General features: G+C 31.0%; 1 protein-coding gene across 8 annotated transcripts; it reads left to right on the plus strand.

Moving 5' to 3' along the window:
• Positions 1-7,086: 7,086 nt before the first annotated feature.
• Positions 7,087-13,779, plus strand: SETH2 (UDP-Glycosyltransferase superfamily protein). Of its 8 annotated transcripts, none has more exons than XM_068644323.2 (9): positions 7,087-7,531; positions 8,951-9,096; positions 9,675-10,247; positions 11,471-11,625; positions 12,273-12,363; positions 12,517-12,633; positions 12,710-12,813; positions 13,202-13,292; positions 13,378-13,779. In XM_068644323.2, the coding sequence occupies exons 2-9, from the start codon at positions 8,971-8,973 to the stop codon at positions 13,462-13,464; spliced, it is 1,344 nt and encodes a 447-aa protein (XP_068500424.2). In that variant the 5' UTR covers positions 7,087-7,531; positions 8,951-8,970; the 3' UTR covers positions 13,465-13,779. The 8 variants fall into 8 exon arrangements, 4 of the variants coding, with proteins under 4 accessions (XP_068500424.2, XP_068500425.2, XP_090158394.1 ...); XR_011085118.2 differs by having other exon boundaries at positions 7,093-7,531; positions 13,113-13,292; XM_068644324.2 differs by having other exon boundaries at positions 7,150-7,541.
• The last annotated feature ends 264 nt before the right edge of the window (positions 13,780-14,043 follow it).

Below are 14,043 nucleotides of genomic sequence, written 5' to 3' on the forward strand. Positions count from 1 at the left end.
AGCCATTATACAACACGAGTTATTAAATTCTGAAGGGGCCTGCATAGTAGGTGGTCTTTTGTGGCAGTGACCCGTCAAACGTAGGGTATACTTTGCCTTTATAAGCCATTGAGACACGTTGGTTTGTGGCATTTGCGTAGGAAATGTGGTTGTAAAACAAAGGCCATCATAATTTGTTTTAGAATTTAAGGTAGGGTACATTCCCCATTGAGATAGACTGACTATGACGAAAATCATAAAAATATTATTATTGTTATATATAAAAGTTATGATTACTAGAGGTGTTTGAAACTGATAGAAAAATTACAATAGGTTAAAATAAAATAATAATTAGATCAATTTGATTTTTCTTCTTCTAAATCTAGTAGTTTAATTCAGTTTGTATTTGTACCTAGGAATTAAATCATATGGAAACAAATTATTTGTAAATATTATTATACTACTTATTATTTCACTTATATATCAAAATTGTATATATAAGAAAAATAATTTAATGTGTTATACCCATGAACTTATATAAATTTGTGGTAAGGTAATAATTCAATATGTTTAACATGTGAATGAGATGATATGAGATGTGGAATGATATGTTTAGTTTATTAAATATATTTCTTGATAACAAAAATAGGACATCCATATTGTTTAATCACTAACTTTTTTTATGGAGCACTAAATTAAGGTAAGAAAAATAATACATTTACTTCATTTTACTTTATCTAAAGTTTTGGTATGATTTGATAATATAAGAATCTATTATAGTGATGCTTAAATGAAATGAAATTTATAGAGTTGATAATGGATTTATATATATATATATATATATATATATATATATATATTATTAATGTAGAAAAGGTGAAAAATGACGGTCATTTTAATCTTAAAATGGTAGTTTTTTTATCGTTGTTTTTCACTGCGTAGTCTATTCTCTTTATGTAAATAAGGCAATTATCTAGCTGTCGTGTTACATTTAGTCTAAAATGACGACTATGGTAAAAGCCGCGTTTTATACCCTCCCTAATCTCAACACACATGATGCTCTAATATCAGCAACGATGGTGGTGAAGAGCAGTGACGACGACTAGCAGCAACGAAGAACCAATGGAAGCTCAAAAAACAACCAATGAAGACAGCAGTGGTGGAAGACAAAGAAACAATAGATAATGAAAACCTTCACGAACAATGGAGGACACAAACAAATAAGAGAAACAAATAAGCAATGGTGAGTGAATGAAAAAAACTTACACAATTGCAAAGAGCTTGAAGATGAAGAAGAAGCAGAGAGAGCACGAAACAAAGAAGGAAGACAAAGTACAAGAAGACAAAGAAAATACGAAAACGTAAGTGGCACACTACGAATTAAGGTAATAAAATAAGTGTAAAACGACAATTTTGAGGTAAATCCGCCTTTGTAAACCAAGCGCTTGCTCTAAAGCATTTGTAGACCAAGCGCTTTGCTCTAAAATAGCGGCTACCACTCATAGCCACCTTTGTAAACCAAGTGCTTTGGTCTAAAATGGTGCTTTAACTCATAATTGTCATTTTAGACTCGTTTTAATTTAGAAAATTCCACCACGTTTTGATGGACAACGTTTGGCAAAAAGATCGTTGTGAATGTATTGTCGTAAATGAGCCTTTTTGCACTAGTATATATGTGTGTGTGTGTGTGTGGCCGAATTCTCTTTCTTTTGAATGTTTTAGTGATATTTGAAATAAAAATTGATGAAGTATAAAGTTGGTAAAATTGAATAATATGTTGTTTTTGGTTGAGGTAGTATTTTTTTATTATTTAAAAACACATTTTTTATGTTATGGAATGTAAAATAAGTATATACTAGTGTTGGAATTGTTGTGAACTATTTAGTTGATTATATTGCATAGTGAAAAATGTTTTATTTTCTGAATAATTTTTATTTTGTTTTATTTTTGTTAAAGTGAGTGATTTTCGCTTAAGCAAAAAATAAGGTTTTTTGACCATGATGGGGTTATTTTTTTTTGTTTTTACCAAAATGGGGTCCATATAAAAAAAATTACAAATTTAGGCAAGTCGTGCCTAATTGGGACGACTTCATATGCAGAAGTTGTCCCAATTAGGCACGACTTCTGCCACGTCATAATTTTTTATTTTATTGTTTATATATTGGGTAGTAAGTTATGTCATGTTAAAAATTAATTTATTCTCATCATTACGTGTTCTGTAAAATCATTACTTCTAAAGCTATTTATTTTGCAAATTCACAACAATAATTCTCTATTTATTTTCCAAATATAATAATTTTTCATTTATCTATTTATTTCCAAATTCAATAACAATTTTCTTCATTTTTTAATTAATCAAATAATCAAGTTATTGTATTACATTACCGTCAAACATGATCCATACACGATTATCCAATTTTTTGTTCCTTAAAACTAACACTCTTAGAAAATTATGTATCAAATTAATTTTTAACATTACATAACTTACTATCCAATATATAAACAATAATATATATATATATATATATATATATATATGACGTGGCAGAAGTCGTGCCAATATGACGGAGCAGAAGTCGTGCCAACTTGGCACGACTTCAGTATGACAGGGCAGAAGTTGTGTCAAGTTGGCACGACTTCAGTATGACATGACAGAATTCGTGCCTAATTGAAACGATTTCTGCATATGAAGTCGTGCCGAATTGGCACGACTTGCCTAAATTTGTAATTTTTTTTAAACGGATCCCATTTTAGTAAAAACAAAAAAAAATAACCCTATCATGGTCAAAAAACCAAAAAATAAAGCAGAGACATAAAACTTGTTGTATTGAGATTTCTCCTTTAAGCAACAATTTTCACTCAAGTAATAACTTTTTTACTTAAGTACTAAAGTAAAAATCAAACACTCAAGCTAAAATAAGTTCATCAAACGATATTCTCTATATTGAAACACGTATAGATAAGGAACTTGTGCTTATACATTTATTTAGAATAATAGGATCAATATTTAATGATGTATTTTTATCTTGCATGTAGTATATATATATATATATATATATATATATATTTATGCTATTGTGGACAATTTGAAATGTATGGATGAATGCACATGAGAAATAATTATGTATATATTTTTAATCAGCTATACAAATTTAATAAATGGGAGTACTAGGGGTACTCCAACCCATGTACAAAAATCCTCAAAAGCTAGAGAGGTGAGGTTTGGCAGAGGAAAATGAACATAGCCATATTCTGCGCATATAGAGCTGGTAAACCTAAATCTCTATCAAAATATCAGCACATATACATCATACTACATCTATCAAGAAAGCCAACAACTTAGTCCAACTCCAAGATATAAAACATGGCAGCTCTAAGGAAAAAATTGCTTCCTTGCTATCTACTGCAACTTCCCACACATCAGTTGTGCCTATAGTTGTACCCAATAAAATGTCATCTCATCCAAAACAAAAACCAAAAATAAAAAAGAGAAAAGACGTTAACCATCAATGTAATGATTTTAAAGCATTCATATACATTAATACACCAATCAGAATAAGAGAAATTTGACTTTAGGAATTTATAGGTTACCCATGTCCACACCTTTACTGGGACCATAACAAAAGTTTCAACAGGATTCACCAATGCATTATTAAAAATTATCGCATTCATATGATTTCAAATTCCCCAAATAATGGCAATCCACATACATCTCCGGACACAATTTCCCAAGTAGTTTATATCTGCAAGGCCTATTTGTTCAAAATGTTGTATAACATTATCACAGTGTACATAGACCCTACCACTTTAGAAGTTATTTTACATATGGAAAAAAGATGATTTATTATTTCAAATTTGGACCCACATATAACACATTAGTAAAAATCGATATAATAAAAATCTGTTTTAACCATCATAAAATAATATTTTTTTCATTAGTAAATATACATCATTAATATATATTTCAATTAAATTCCTCATAAAACAAACACGATGGCTCAAGATTGGTCCTCCTCTTTCTATCACCTGTACTTTTATTTTAATTTTTTCTTCTAATTTTGAATTAATCTAAAGTGTTTGTTGAAACTCCAACGTAGTTACAAATGAAAACGTAAAGCCCTTCCCTATTTTATCTATTCACGTCGTAAATATTAAATACTCTTATTTACTTATTCCAATTCCTAATATCTCTCGTTGTTATTATTTTGATTAAATCTTAATATTTGTTCTTATTTCATTCTTGATTTACAATTTTGATTTCTCTATTTTTTTCCATGATTTTTATTCTTTTATAAAAATTGTAATTTTTGTCAAAATTGTAATATTTATTTTCTTTTTTAAATGATACAATAGAACCTTAAACTTAACACATTTATTTAAAATATAAAATCAAGAATTAAACCAGAATTGTAACTTTTTAAAATCGAAAGAGTAAAGTTGAGAAAAAGATGAAGAAGAAAAATCAAGAATTAAACAAAAATTGTAATTTAGACTATTGTTTTTTGTTGTTGACTTAGATTTCTTTTGTCATTTCATTATGTTACCATAGTTATTTAATACAACTTAGGAAATATTTACTTTCCCACTCATTTTGTCCCTTGAAAATGGGCATTATATTATCAAAAAATCCATTCGTAAATTTTTGCTAGATATATTTTTAATGGGTTAATTATGAATTTATTTTTTTGAAATTTAACTCGAGGAAAATATTTGTTTTTGCAAGACTGCGCAATTAAAGCCGAAAAATAACCGAACAATTTTTGCTTTTCTATACCTGTTCTTATACAAAAGGTGTTTGGAAAGAAATAGTAACATTGAGCAAATTTTGGAAAAATGAGAAATTGGATTTGTATAACTTTATTATATAAGAAAAAAAGAAGATAAAAATAAATCATATTATATAACTTTATTATATATATATATATATATATATATATATATAGAAAATGTTATATAATTTCACATTCAAAGTTTCTTATTACCCTCTTCATATAGTAGAAATATTCATTTTAGATTTTTGGTCTATTTTCCTTTAATTGTATTTCGGTCTGCACTTTTTTTTAATTATTTTTATTAGGCCAACATATCCATAAAAAAAAAGGCCCAGAAGGAAAAGGGCTATGTAACCTGTGGGCCGAATGAAACATGAATGTTAAGTACTTTATCAAGACTATTTCTTCCTGCTGCCTAACAAATTTTTTCCTGCACCCCATATTTTTGAAGAAGACTATTTTACCCCTTTTAAAAATAACTTCTGAATAGCTTTTTCTAAAATATTTTTGGAACATATTTTCTAGAATATATTTTATTAATTCCAGATTTATCAATTCATAAATAAAAAAAATATGTTCCAGAAAAATATTTTGAAATGATTTTTTATCTTTCAGATTTCCTACTCCAGAAATATCCTTTGATTACGGAACCTCTATTCCGAAATTCCCCAAAGAATATTTTTAGATATTTCAAAAAATGTAGAGTGCAAGAAGAAAAATACGGGGTTACTAAAAAATGTCAGGGTGCGGAAGAAACTGTCCTTTATCAAACATAAGTTAATTTTACTTTTGCAACATTCTCTTATTGATTTTTTTTCTAAATTTTAAAAATTGTTTGTGACAAAATATAAGGCATTACTGTGTTGTAATAAACATGCTATAATTTAAAATAGAAGTTTTAACAAGAAAAATATAACTAATTATAAGGATTGGTTGAATTAAAAATAATAATTAATTAGTTAAATGCTTTGGCATAACTCTATTATTTTGGAACAAAGTTAGAATTTTTTTAGAATGAAAAATGAAAAGGTGGCGATGCCAGCTTTCAATTTTATTTACGGTTTTAATTTAGAAATTATTTTTCACGTAGTTAACTTAAATATTTTGATAATATCAAACTATGATAAAAGCTTTTATGCAAAACATTTAAAATTTATTATTAAAAATATTAAAAATTTATTACACATGTAGATTACACTTAAACTATGATTGGTACTCTGACGACCATTCTGTTATGATTTATGCATTCTAAGGAGAGCAAATTATGTGCATAAAATTGTGCGATTTGTAAAAAACACCTCCGATCAAACATGATTTTATTTGAGATAATGTTTTTGTGAGAGAAGGTTGTTATAAGTGTTAACTTAAAAATAGTTTATAAAAGAGACTTGAGATCACTAGGAAAGAATTCCATTAACTACTTATTGTTTCTATAAGTCTTGTACTTACTAATATTCAATTAAAAATAACTAAATAGACAATTTTAAAAATAAATAATATAAAAAATTAAATGTGATTTATTATATTTGACTAAAATTAAAAAATAATAAAATTGAAAAACAAAAAAAAATCAAAAAATCAAAAAAATATCAAAAAAATATTAAAAAAATATTAAAAATAGAAAAAAAAAAGTGGTGATTTACGTGTGGTATATCATAAAGTAATTTAATTTAATTTAATTTAGATTATTTAAAAGTTAATTAATTAATTACTTAAAGTAATCAAATATTTATTTAAATTATAATAATAAATTATATTCAATTAAAATAACTAAACAATTTTAAAAATAAATAACATAAAAAATTAAATGCGATTTATATTATTTCATTAAAATTAAAAAAAAATAATTAAAAAACAAAAACAATAAAAATAAAAAATATGTTAATTAGAACCCAGCCACCTTCGATTCACGTATGGCAATTTCTCCCTACCATATCAATTTCAGCATGCACCCAATCCGTTTTAGAAAATGACAAAAATACCCCTCCTAAATAACGAAAATAACCTTACACAAAAATGAAAAAAATTTATTTTTGAATCTTTTATGTGAAATATTTTAGATTTTAATTCTCGGAACATATTTTTGAATTCTGAAATTTTTTATCCGGAATATATTTTTAGTTTTGTGTTCAGAATTTTTTTTTCAACATGTATTTTTTTATTTCTCAATTATAATTATTATTTTGAATTTTTTAATTTGAAATAAGAGTAATTTTGAAAATTTAAAAAATTGATATGGTGGAGGTTAAAATTGATATGTTGCAGGAGGGTAGTTTTGAAAATTTAAAAAATTGATATGGTGTAGGTTAAAATTGATATGGTGCAAGACGAATTTGCCTTCACGTATTCTTAATTAAGCCCATCACTTCAATAAAAAAAATAAAACTGAATTGGAACCAGCCACCCACTTCACGTATTCTTCATTCAGTAAAAAAAAAACCCCAATTAACCTAAATCACGGCAACCGTAATTCCACCCCCAACGGCACCAGCCAAAGACACCACCGTCGATCTGCAATCGGGCACACCGCACGAACCGCCGCGGGACGTTGTCGATCAACAATCTGCCACACTGCGCGCACGAACGAGCATCTAAACTGAGCAATCTCTTTCGGTTTAGCAGTGTCCAGCTTCCCCCCTTTGCCATTGTACCTGATCCCGTGTGCTCGAGATTTTTGCAAACACCGACCCGACCCTCACGAACCGTCACCATTACGCGACGTACTCTGCCCAATCGCCACCACCGCGCGACCTCCGGCCACCACCGCTGCACTCGTTCAGGTTTTGTTTAGTATGTAACAGAAATTATAGGAAAAAATAGAATCTAATTTTTTATATGCTGCTCTCTTTGTTTGCAGGAAGTTACTGGTTTTTTGGTTAAGGTTTTGTTGGAAAAAATAATCCATGCAGATTTATTTTGGCATAGATGTTGCAGGAGTTTGACTCTGGTTTATGGTTTCTTTTTGGGTTATTGAGCTGGGAATATGCAGGGCTTTGGTTTGTCTCTGTTTTTCTGTTCATGGTTTGCCACTGTTAGGGGCATTACTAGGCTCTTTTGTGATAGGTCACACTTTGGGGCTTATCTAAGTGTAGGGAGAGTTGTGGCTCTTTGTGGTTTTGGTGTATTACCTTCCTGTTTTGTATCACCTAGACATTTTTTTGTACTTTTTGGTGGTTTAGTGGTTCTAAATGCATTGTATGAGCTCGTGTATATTTTTATGTTGCTTTAATTGTGGTTTAGTGAACTTTTCTATGGATTTATTAGCTATAAAACTTGATAATTTTAAATTAATGATAGCAGTGAACTTTTTTGATGGCTCGCTTCCTCATCTGAGTCAATCTAGGCATAAGTGATAAAGCCATCATTCAAAAAGTCAATACAATCAATATCTTGCCATTGGGTAAATTCTCATAACGATTATTGATGTATAAAATCCTGTAATTTAATGCATAAAAAATATTTTTTTATTACTAATTATAATACCTAAAGACGATTTAGGTAGACTTATGGAAATCCATATATGTTTGAATTAGGCCGAGTTTGTAACACCAACTCTTATGCCAAGATTTTTCTTACAAATACCAGTTGTTTCATATATATCAGACGAATTTGTTAAATTAGAGTAACCGTGTTAAAATTTAATGATTATAATTGTACACTTTAAACTAATTTGTTTCTTATTGAATATAAGTGAAAGACGATTTTGTACTGGCACATTATTTCACCAATAATAGAAACTATTTATTTATTTAAAATGTTAATTTCTTTTAGCAAAATTTATAACATAAAACTTATTAGTATCGGCAGATATTTAGATGAATTAAACCTAGTTCAAAAAATTGGCAAGAGGCAGAAAATTGCATTGGTGTTCTTTTCGCGGGAAAGTAACATTCTCCATTTGTGTTGAACATTGAATCTTGTTTTTCAATTCGATTTTTCTGGCAAGGATTTCGTGATCATAATATTTTTCTGGTTATACATACAAGCTTATTCAAGTGAGTCAGTCTTGGTTCCACCATTGTCGGGGTCATTGGTTTTCAATAAAACGTTTTCAAGTGAGTCATTGCTTCCACTCTTGTTGTGTCTTTCATTTCTCGATCGTATTAGGGTTTGCAGAGCCTTCATAGCGCATGATTTCTCTGATTATTATTATTGTTATCATTATTTTATTATTAATACGATTGTTATTATGCATGCAGATATATGTGTGTGAGGGGACATGATGATGGGTGATCATCAAAAGCATAGAATCCTGATGGTGTCAGATTTTTTCTATCCCAACTTTGGTGGTGTGGAGAATCACATATATTACCTCTCACAGTGTTTGCTCAAGCTAGGCCACAAGGTAAACCAGTGTTTTTGTTTCTTTCATTCATTCAATTATGAGAACTTTGTATTTTTCTCACTACGGTTTCATTTTAGGAGAACTGAATTGGAGGTTCCACTATGCTGATTCAACATGCCAGGGTAGATGTAAACTAGGGATATAGATTCAATGCAGTCTGAATTTTTTTTGTGATGAAATTGGGTGGCTCAAATCTCAAATGTGTGTTTTCAATTCTCATTTATCAAGATAAAATATGAACCGTCTTATGATTGCTAATTAATATTCATGTGAACACGCTTGTAAACGTTGACTATAGAAATCCAACAGTTTACTGCCTTTTGTTTTAGATTTTGGTAGAATTGATTTTGAACTGTTGATTTAGACGTGTGCCCGAATTAAGTTCATCTTGCAAACCAAGTGGATACTTGAGTTAACAAATTGATTGGGTTTAGTAGCACTTGGATTTAGTTGCACATGATATGGGTTTCTATTATATATGTGGATGGGAGGTTTATGCTGTAAATGCAAAATATAGGGGAATGAGAGTAATTTAATCTTTTTGCTTAGTTATGCTGAGGGTTAAAATGGCTATTCAGGTGGTGGTTGCAACTCATGCTTATGGAAATCGGTCTGGGGTCAGATATATGACTGGTGGTCTGAAAGTCTACTATGTTCCATGGAGGCCGTTTGTTATGCAGAATACATTACCAACGATCTATGGATTACTACCAATTATTAGAACTATTCTTATCCGAGAAAGAATTACAGTGTTGCATGGACACCAAGCCTTTTCAACATTTTGTCATGAAGCTCTAATGCATGCAAGAACTATGGGATACAAGGTTGTGTTTACAGATCATTCACTATATGGTTTTGCTGATGTTGGAAGTATCCACATGAACAAGGTGTTACAGTTTACCTTGGCAGATGTGAGTCAGGCGATTTGTGTTTCCCATACAAGCAAGGAAAACACAGTGCTGCGGTCAGGTTTGCCACCTGAGAAGGTTTTTGTCGTACCTAATGCTGTGGACACTGCCATTTTCAAACCTGCAGTGAATCGTCCAAGCGGACCAGAAATTGTTATTGTTGTTATTAGCAGATTGGTTTATCGAAAGGGAGTTGATTTACTTGTTGAAGTAATTCCAGAAGTATGCCGATTACATCCCAATGTGAGTTGATGAAAACATTGTTACCTTGCATAGCTAGGAAATTTGGATTTCGATTTGTTACATGGAAGAGACGTGAATAAGCTAAAGGCCCTGTTCAGAATGCTTTAGCTTTATATTACAGTGTTCAAAGCTGCAAACTTTGGTAAAATTTCTTTGTGCGCTTTTTGTGTTGCTCTGACTGAATTATATTATAGATGCTGTTGAGAACAGCCCGATTACTAGTTTTTAATGCCGTAGTTGGTGTATCAAATATATGCAATACCTGAAGTACCTGTGCCTTTTTTTTAAGTTCTATTTGTAGGATTATAATTTCATAATTCGTGCTATCACTACATATCTGTTTTTTGTAATTTTAGATAAGTTTTAGAAGAGTTTTTAGCAATCTCTTATTTGGTAGCACTTCAGAGCAGCTTTTATGAAATGTTTTATGAAATATTCACCCAAATAACAAAAATAAACATGTGATGCAATGGCTTATCAGCAGTGATTCTAAAAGCCACAGCATCCCCAACGAGTTCTTTTTGATGAGTTGGAGATTTACCAGAGAAAATCTGATTGAAAGTAGGACGTCATATAGTTTCATGCAGGAGACTAATTCTTGTTAACCTTCAAGAAAAATGAGTGATGGGCCTACTTTCATGATGAAGAATTACATGAGGCACACAATGTTAGTAAAAGAAAGTTTTGTTAATTTTGTCATATATTGTTCGACATCAATGATTTTTTATCAGCTAACTCAAACATGTGAGATATCTCATTTAATTTCAAAATTTACGTTTAGATAGATGGTGAAAGATCTAGGCTCCCCAATTTCCTGCTTACAATATTCAGTAAAAAATGTACATGAATAGGCAACTTGTGCTGCATTCAGATAGTTAGTATATAGGCATTTCTTTTGAAGATTGTACGGTACTTTGGCCAATGCACACAGTACTAATCCTTTGATATGTGCTCCAGAATGAACTTTCTGCTTATGTTACCAAATATCAGTGCTAAACTAAGTCTTCAGGCATGTGTCTGCGCTGTGATGTAACTTTTTTATCCATCGACAGAACAAATAGCTGTGTTTGGTAGATTTAGGCATACATTATCATTACTTTATAGATGTGTTCATACGGGAAGCAAGTTCCAAGAGAAATATGGAATGCTATAGAAATGATTTGGATTAGTTTCTTCCTTTAAAATTATACACTTTCAAACGCATAACTCTTATCAATTTGAAGGTTCGTTTCATTATTGGAGGTGATGGACCTAAGCGTGTGCGGTTGGAAGAGATGAGAGAAAAACATTCGCTTCAAGATCGAGTAGAAATGTTGGGAGCTGTGCAACATGTACAAGTTCGATCTGTTCTAATATCTGGGCACATCTTCTTAAACAGGTTTGGCTCCTGTAGCAAGTCTCTCCTTACCTTAAGCTTTAGAACAATGAATTTATAGTTCTGTTGTCTAAGTCTGGAGATTGAGCAGTTCTAGTAGTTAGTATCTTACGATTCACGATACGTATCGTACGAAACGATACGGTTTCACCCTCCCACGATAGGAATCGTGTGAAGAATCTTTTTCGTCCCTGAATCTTAGTTGTATCATGCGATTCGCACAAAGAATCGCTGAATCCCGAAACGAAACGATTCAGTATTGTGTGAATCAGTGTGGATTTTAAAAAATGAGTAAATAAAAAAAGATAGACATAATTTGTTTAATAACATGTATGCACCATAGAGGTTGTTTTGGTGAAATTGTGTGGTATAAATATACATATATATAATTTATTGTATCTTGCATGCATACATATCTTATATATTTAAGTATATATTAAATTTTTTAATGTTTATGAATCTTACGATTCACGATACGAAACGATTTACGATTCATAATATCAGCTCTCCGATACACTACTTGTATCTCGATTCTACTATCATCACTAGAGTTCTTTCATTGTCAGATGTTGGGGTTCTCATGTCAGCTACTGTTACAATGCTTAATTGCATATCTATTTTAATCATTAATGATGTTTGCACTGTTTCAGTTCTTTAACAGAAGCTTTTTGCATAGCCATATTAGAAGCTGCAAGTTGTGGATTATTAACAGTGAGCACAAGAGTCGGAGGAGTTCCTGAGGTAGATGCAAAATATTTCCCTCTATACTGGTTCAGTTTGAGAATATATACCTTTTATATTGTTTGTGCTGTGTATGAACTACAGTGTCATTTCAATCCGTAATTTGAATGCTATCTTGAAGGACTTGATACCAATTCGCTTATTTGCTTATAGGTTTTGCCGGATGAAATGGTTGTCTTGGCAGAGCCTGATCCTGGTGATATGGTGCATGCAATTCAAAAGGCAATATCTATGCTGCCAAAGATTGATCCGCAAGTCATGCATGATCGAGTGAGTTGTTGTCTTTGTGGTCTTTCTGATGCTTTTAGTGCCTAAATTAGATCCTCTTTTAATGTTATCTATATAGATGAGAGAACTCTACAACTGGCATGATGTTGCCAAAAGAACTGAAATTGTATATGATCGCGCGCTGAAGTGCTCCAATCAAAATCTTCTTGAAAGACTCTCACGGTACTACTCTCTTTAACATCATTGCTTCAATTTGCTTGCAATGGTAACATAGTTGATAGCTGTAATAGGAACTCCATTGTTAATTCGGTTTTAGTTATGTGACCTTGTTAACCACTTCAGCATAGCTTTGTTAAATCTGCTTGTAACATAAGCTTGTTGATACTTGATATAGAAATGTATTTTTGGATCTTCATTCAACAGCAACCATGACAATTCTTTTTATAGCGGTAGTAGTTCAAATAGAAGGAGGAGTACGAATCTGATTATAATAATTCTAAGATTTTCCTCTTTATTTTCAGAGACTAATGCCATTTCAATGTTAAAGCATACTTGCTGTAATGACCTAAGGAGTTACTTCTACCTGTGCTGACAGTCTCTGTTCTTTTAGATATCTCTTTTGTGGAGCGTGGGCAGGCAAGCTGTTTTGCTTGGTCATGATTGTTGGTTTCTTGTTATGGCAGCTATTGGAACTATGGCAGGTAGGTTTGCTGTCTTGCATGTGTTTGACATTTGATATTATTTTCGTTTTGGTAACCATATTGCTTGTATATCTCTCATTATTAGCCTGTAGATGATATTGAGGAGGTGCCAGATTTTAGTCTTCCTCACAACTTTGATGAAGATATGTTGGAAGAAAACCCAGCGAAATGAGTAGGTGTGATACATTATTTTTGCTGAATCACGGAGTTTTTGTTTTGCCACTAATAAGATATGCAGAATAATAAAAGGAATACGCATGGTGGTAACACTAATCCGAGTTCCCAGATCTTGAAATGGAGATAATCATCAATCCTTTGCATGAATGGTCTTGGAGATACATGTGTGGTTGAAATGGATTCTGTATAGAGAACTCTGCGGTATGTTCTAATTAGTGTTAATACTATTGTCAGCATTATCTTGTTGAGGTTGTAGTCAAACATGCTAAATTGAACTGTGAAATCAAAGGTTCGAAATTTTTCTATACAAGAGCATCTCTGACCATAACCATGAACCTGCAGAAGTAACTATAGAGTGACACTGATCCAAATAAGCACCGGCTCTTTGTATGAAATGAGAATTTATTTTTCTCCCTTTCATGGAATGAAAAATAAATGTTATTTAGTAAATAAATAGCTCACATAAACACACAATACAGATATGTGAATGGTTTCACATGAAGGGTATATTTATAGAATTGGACTAATTCCCACTCAATCCAGGATCTTAGTGAGATGAGTGTTAGCAACACTC

Source organism: Phaseolus vulgaris, chromosome 5, assembly GCF_051622355.1.
Source record: "Phaseolus vulgaris cultivar YP4 chromosome 5, ASM5162235v1, whole genome shotgun sequence".
NCBI classification, from domain to species: Eukaryota; Viridiplantae; Streptophyta; class Magnoliopsida; order Fabales; family Fabaceae; genus Phaseolus; species Phaseolus vulgaris.

What these genes read in the sequence shown, in the direction of transcription:
- SETH2 (XM_068644323.2), top strand. Translation starts at nt 8,971, where the DNA reads ATGATGATGGGTGATCATCAAAAGCATAGAATCCTGATGGTGTCAGAT. An exon ending in GGGCACATCTTCTTAAACAG is followed by an intron (nt 11,626 to 12,272) that starts GTTTGGCTCCTG and finishes GCACTGTTTCAG; the next exon opens with TTCTTTAACAGAAGCTTTTT. An exon ending in CTTCTTGAAAGACTCTCACG is followed by an intron (nt 12,814 to 13,201) that starts GTACTACTCTCT and finishes CTGTTCTTTTAG; the next exon opens with ATATCTCTTTTGTGGAGCGT.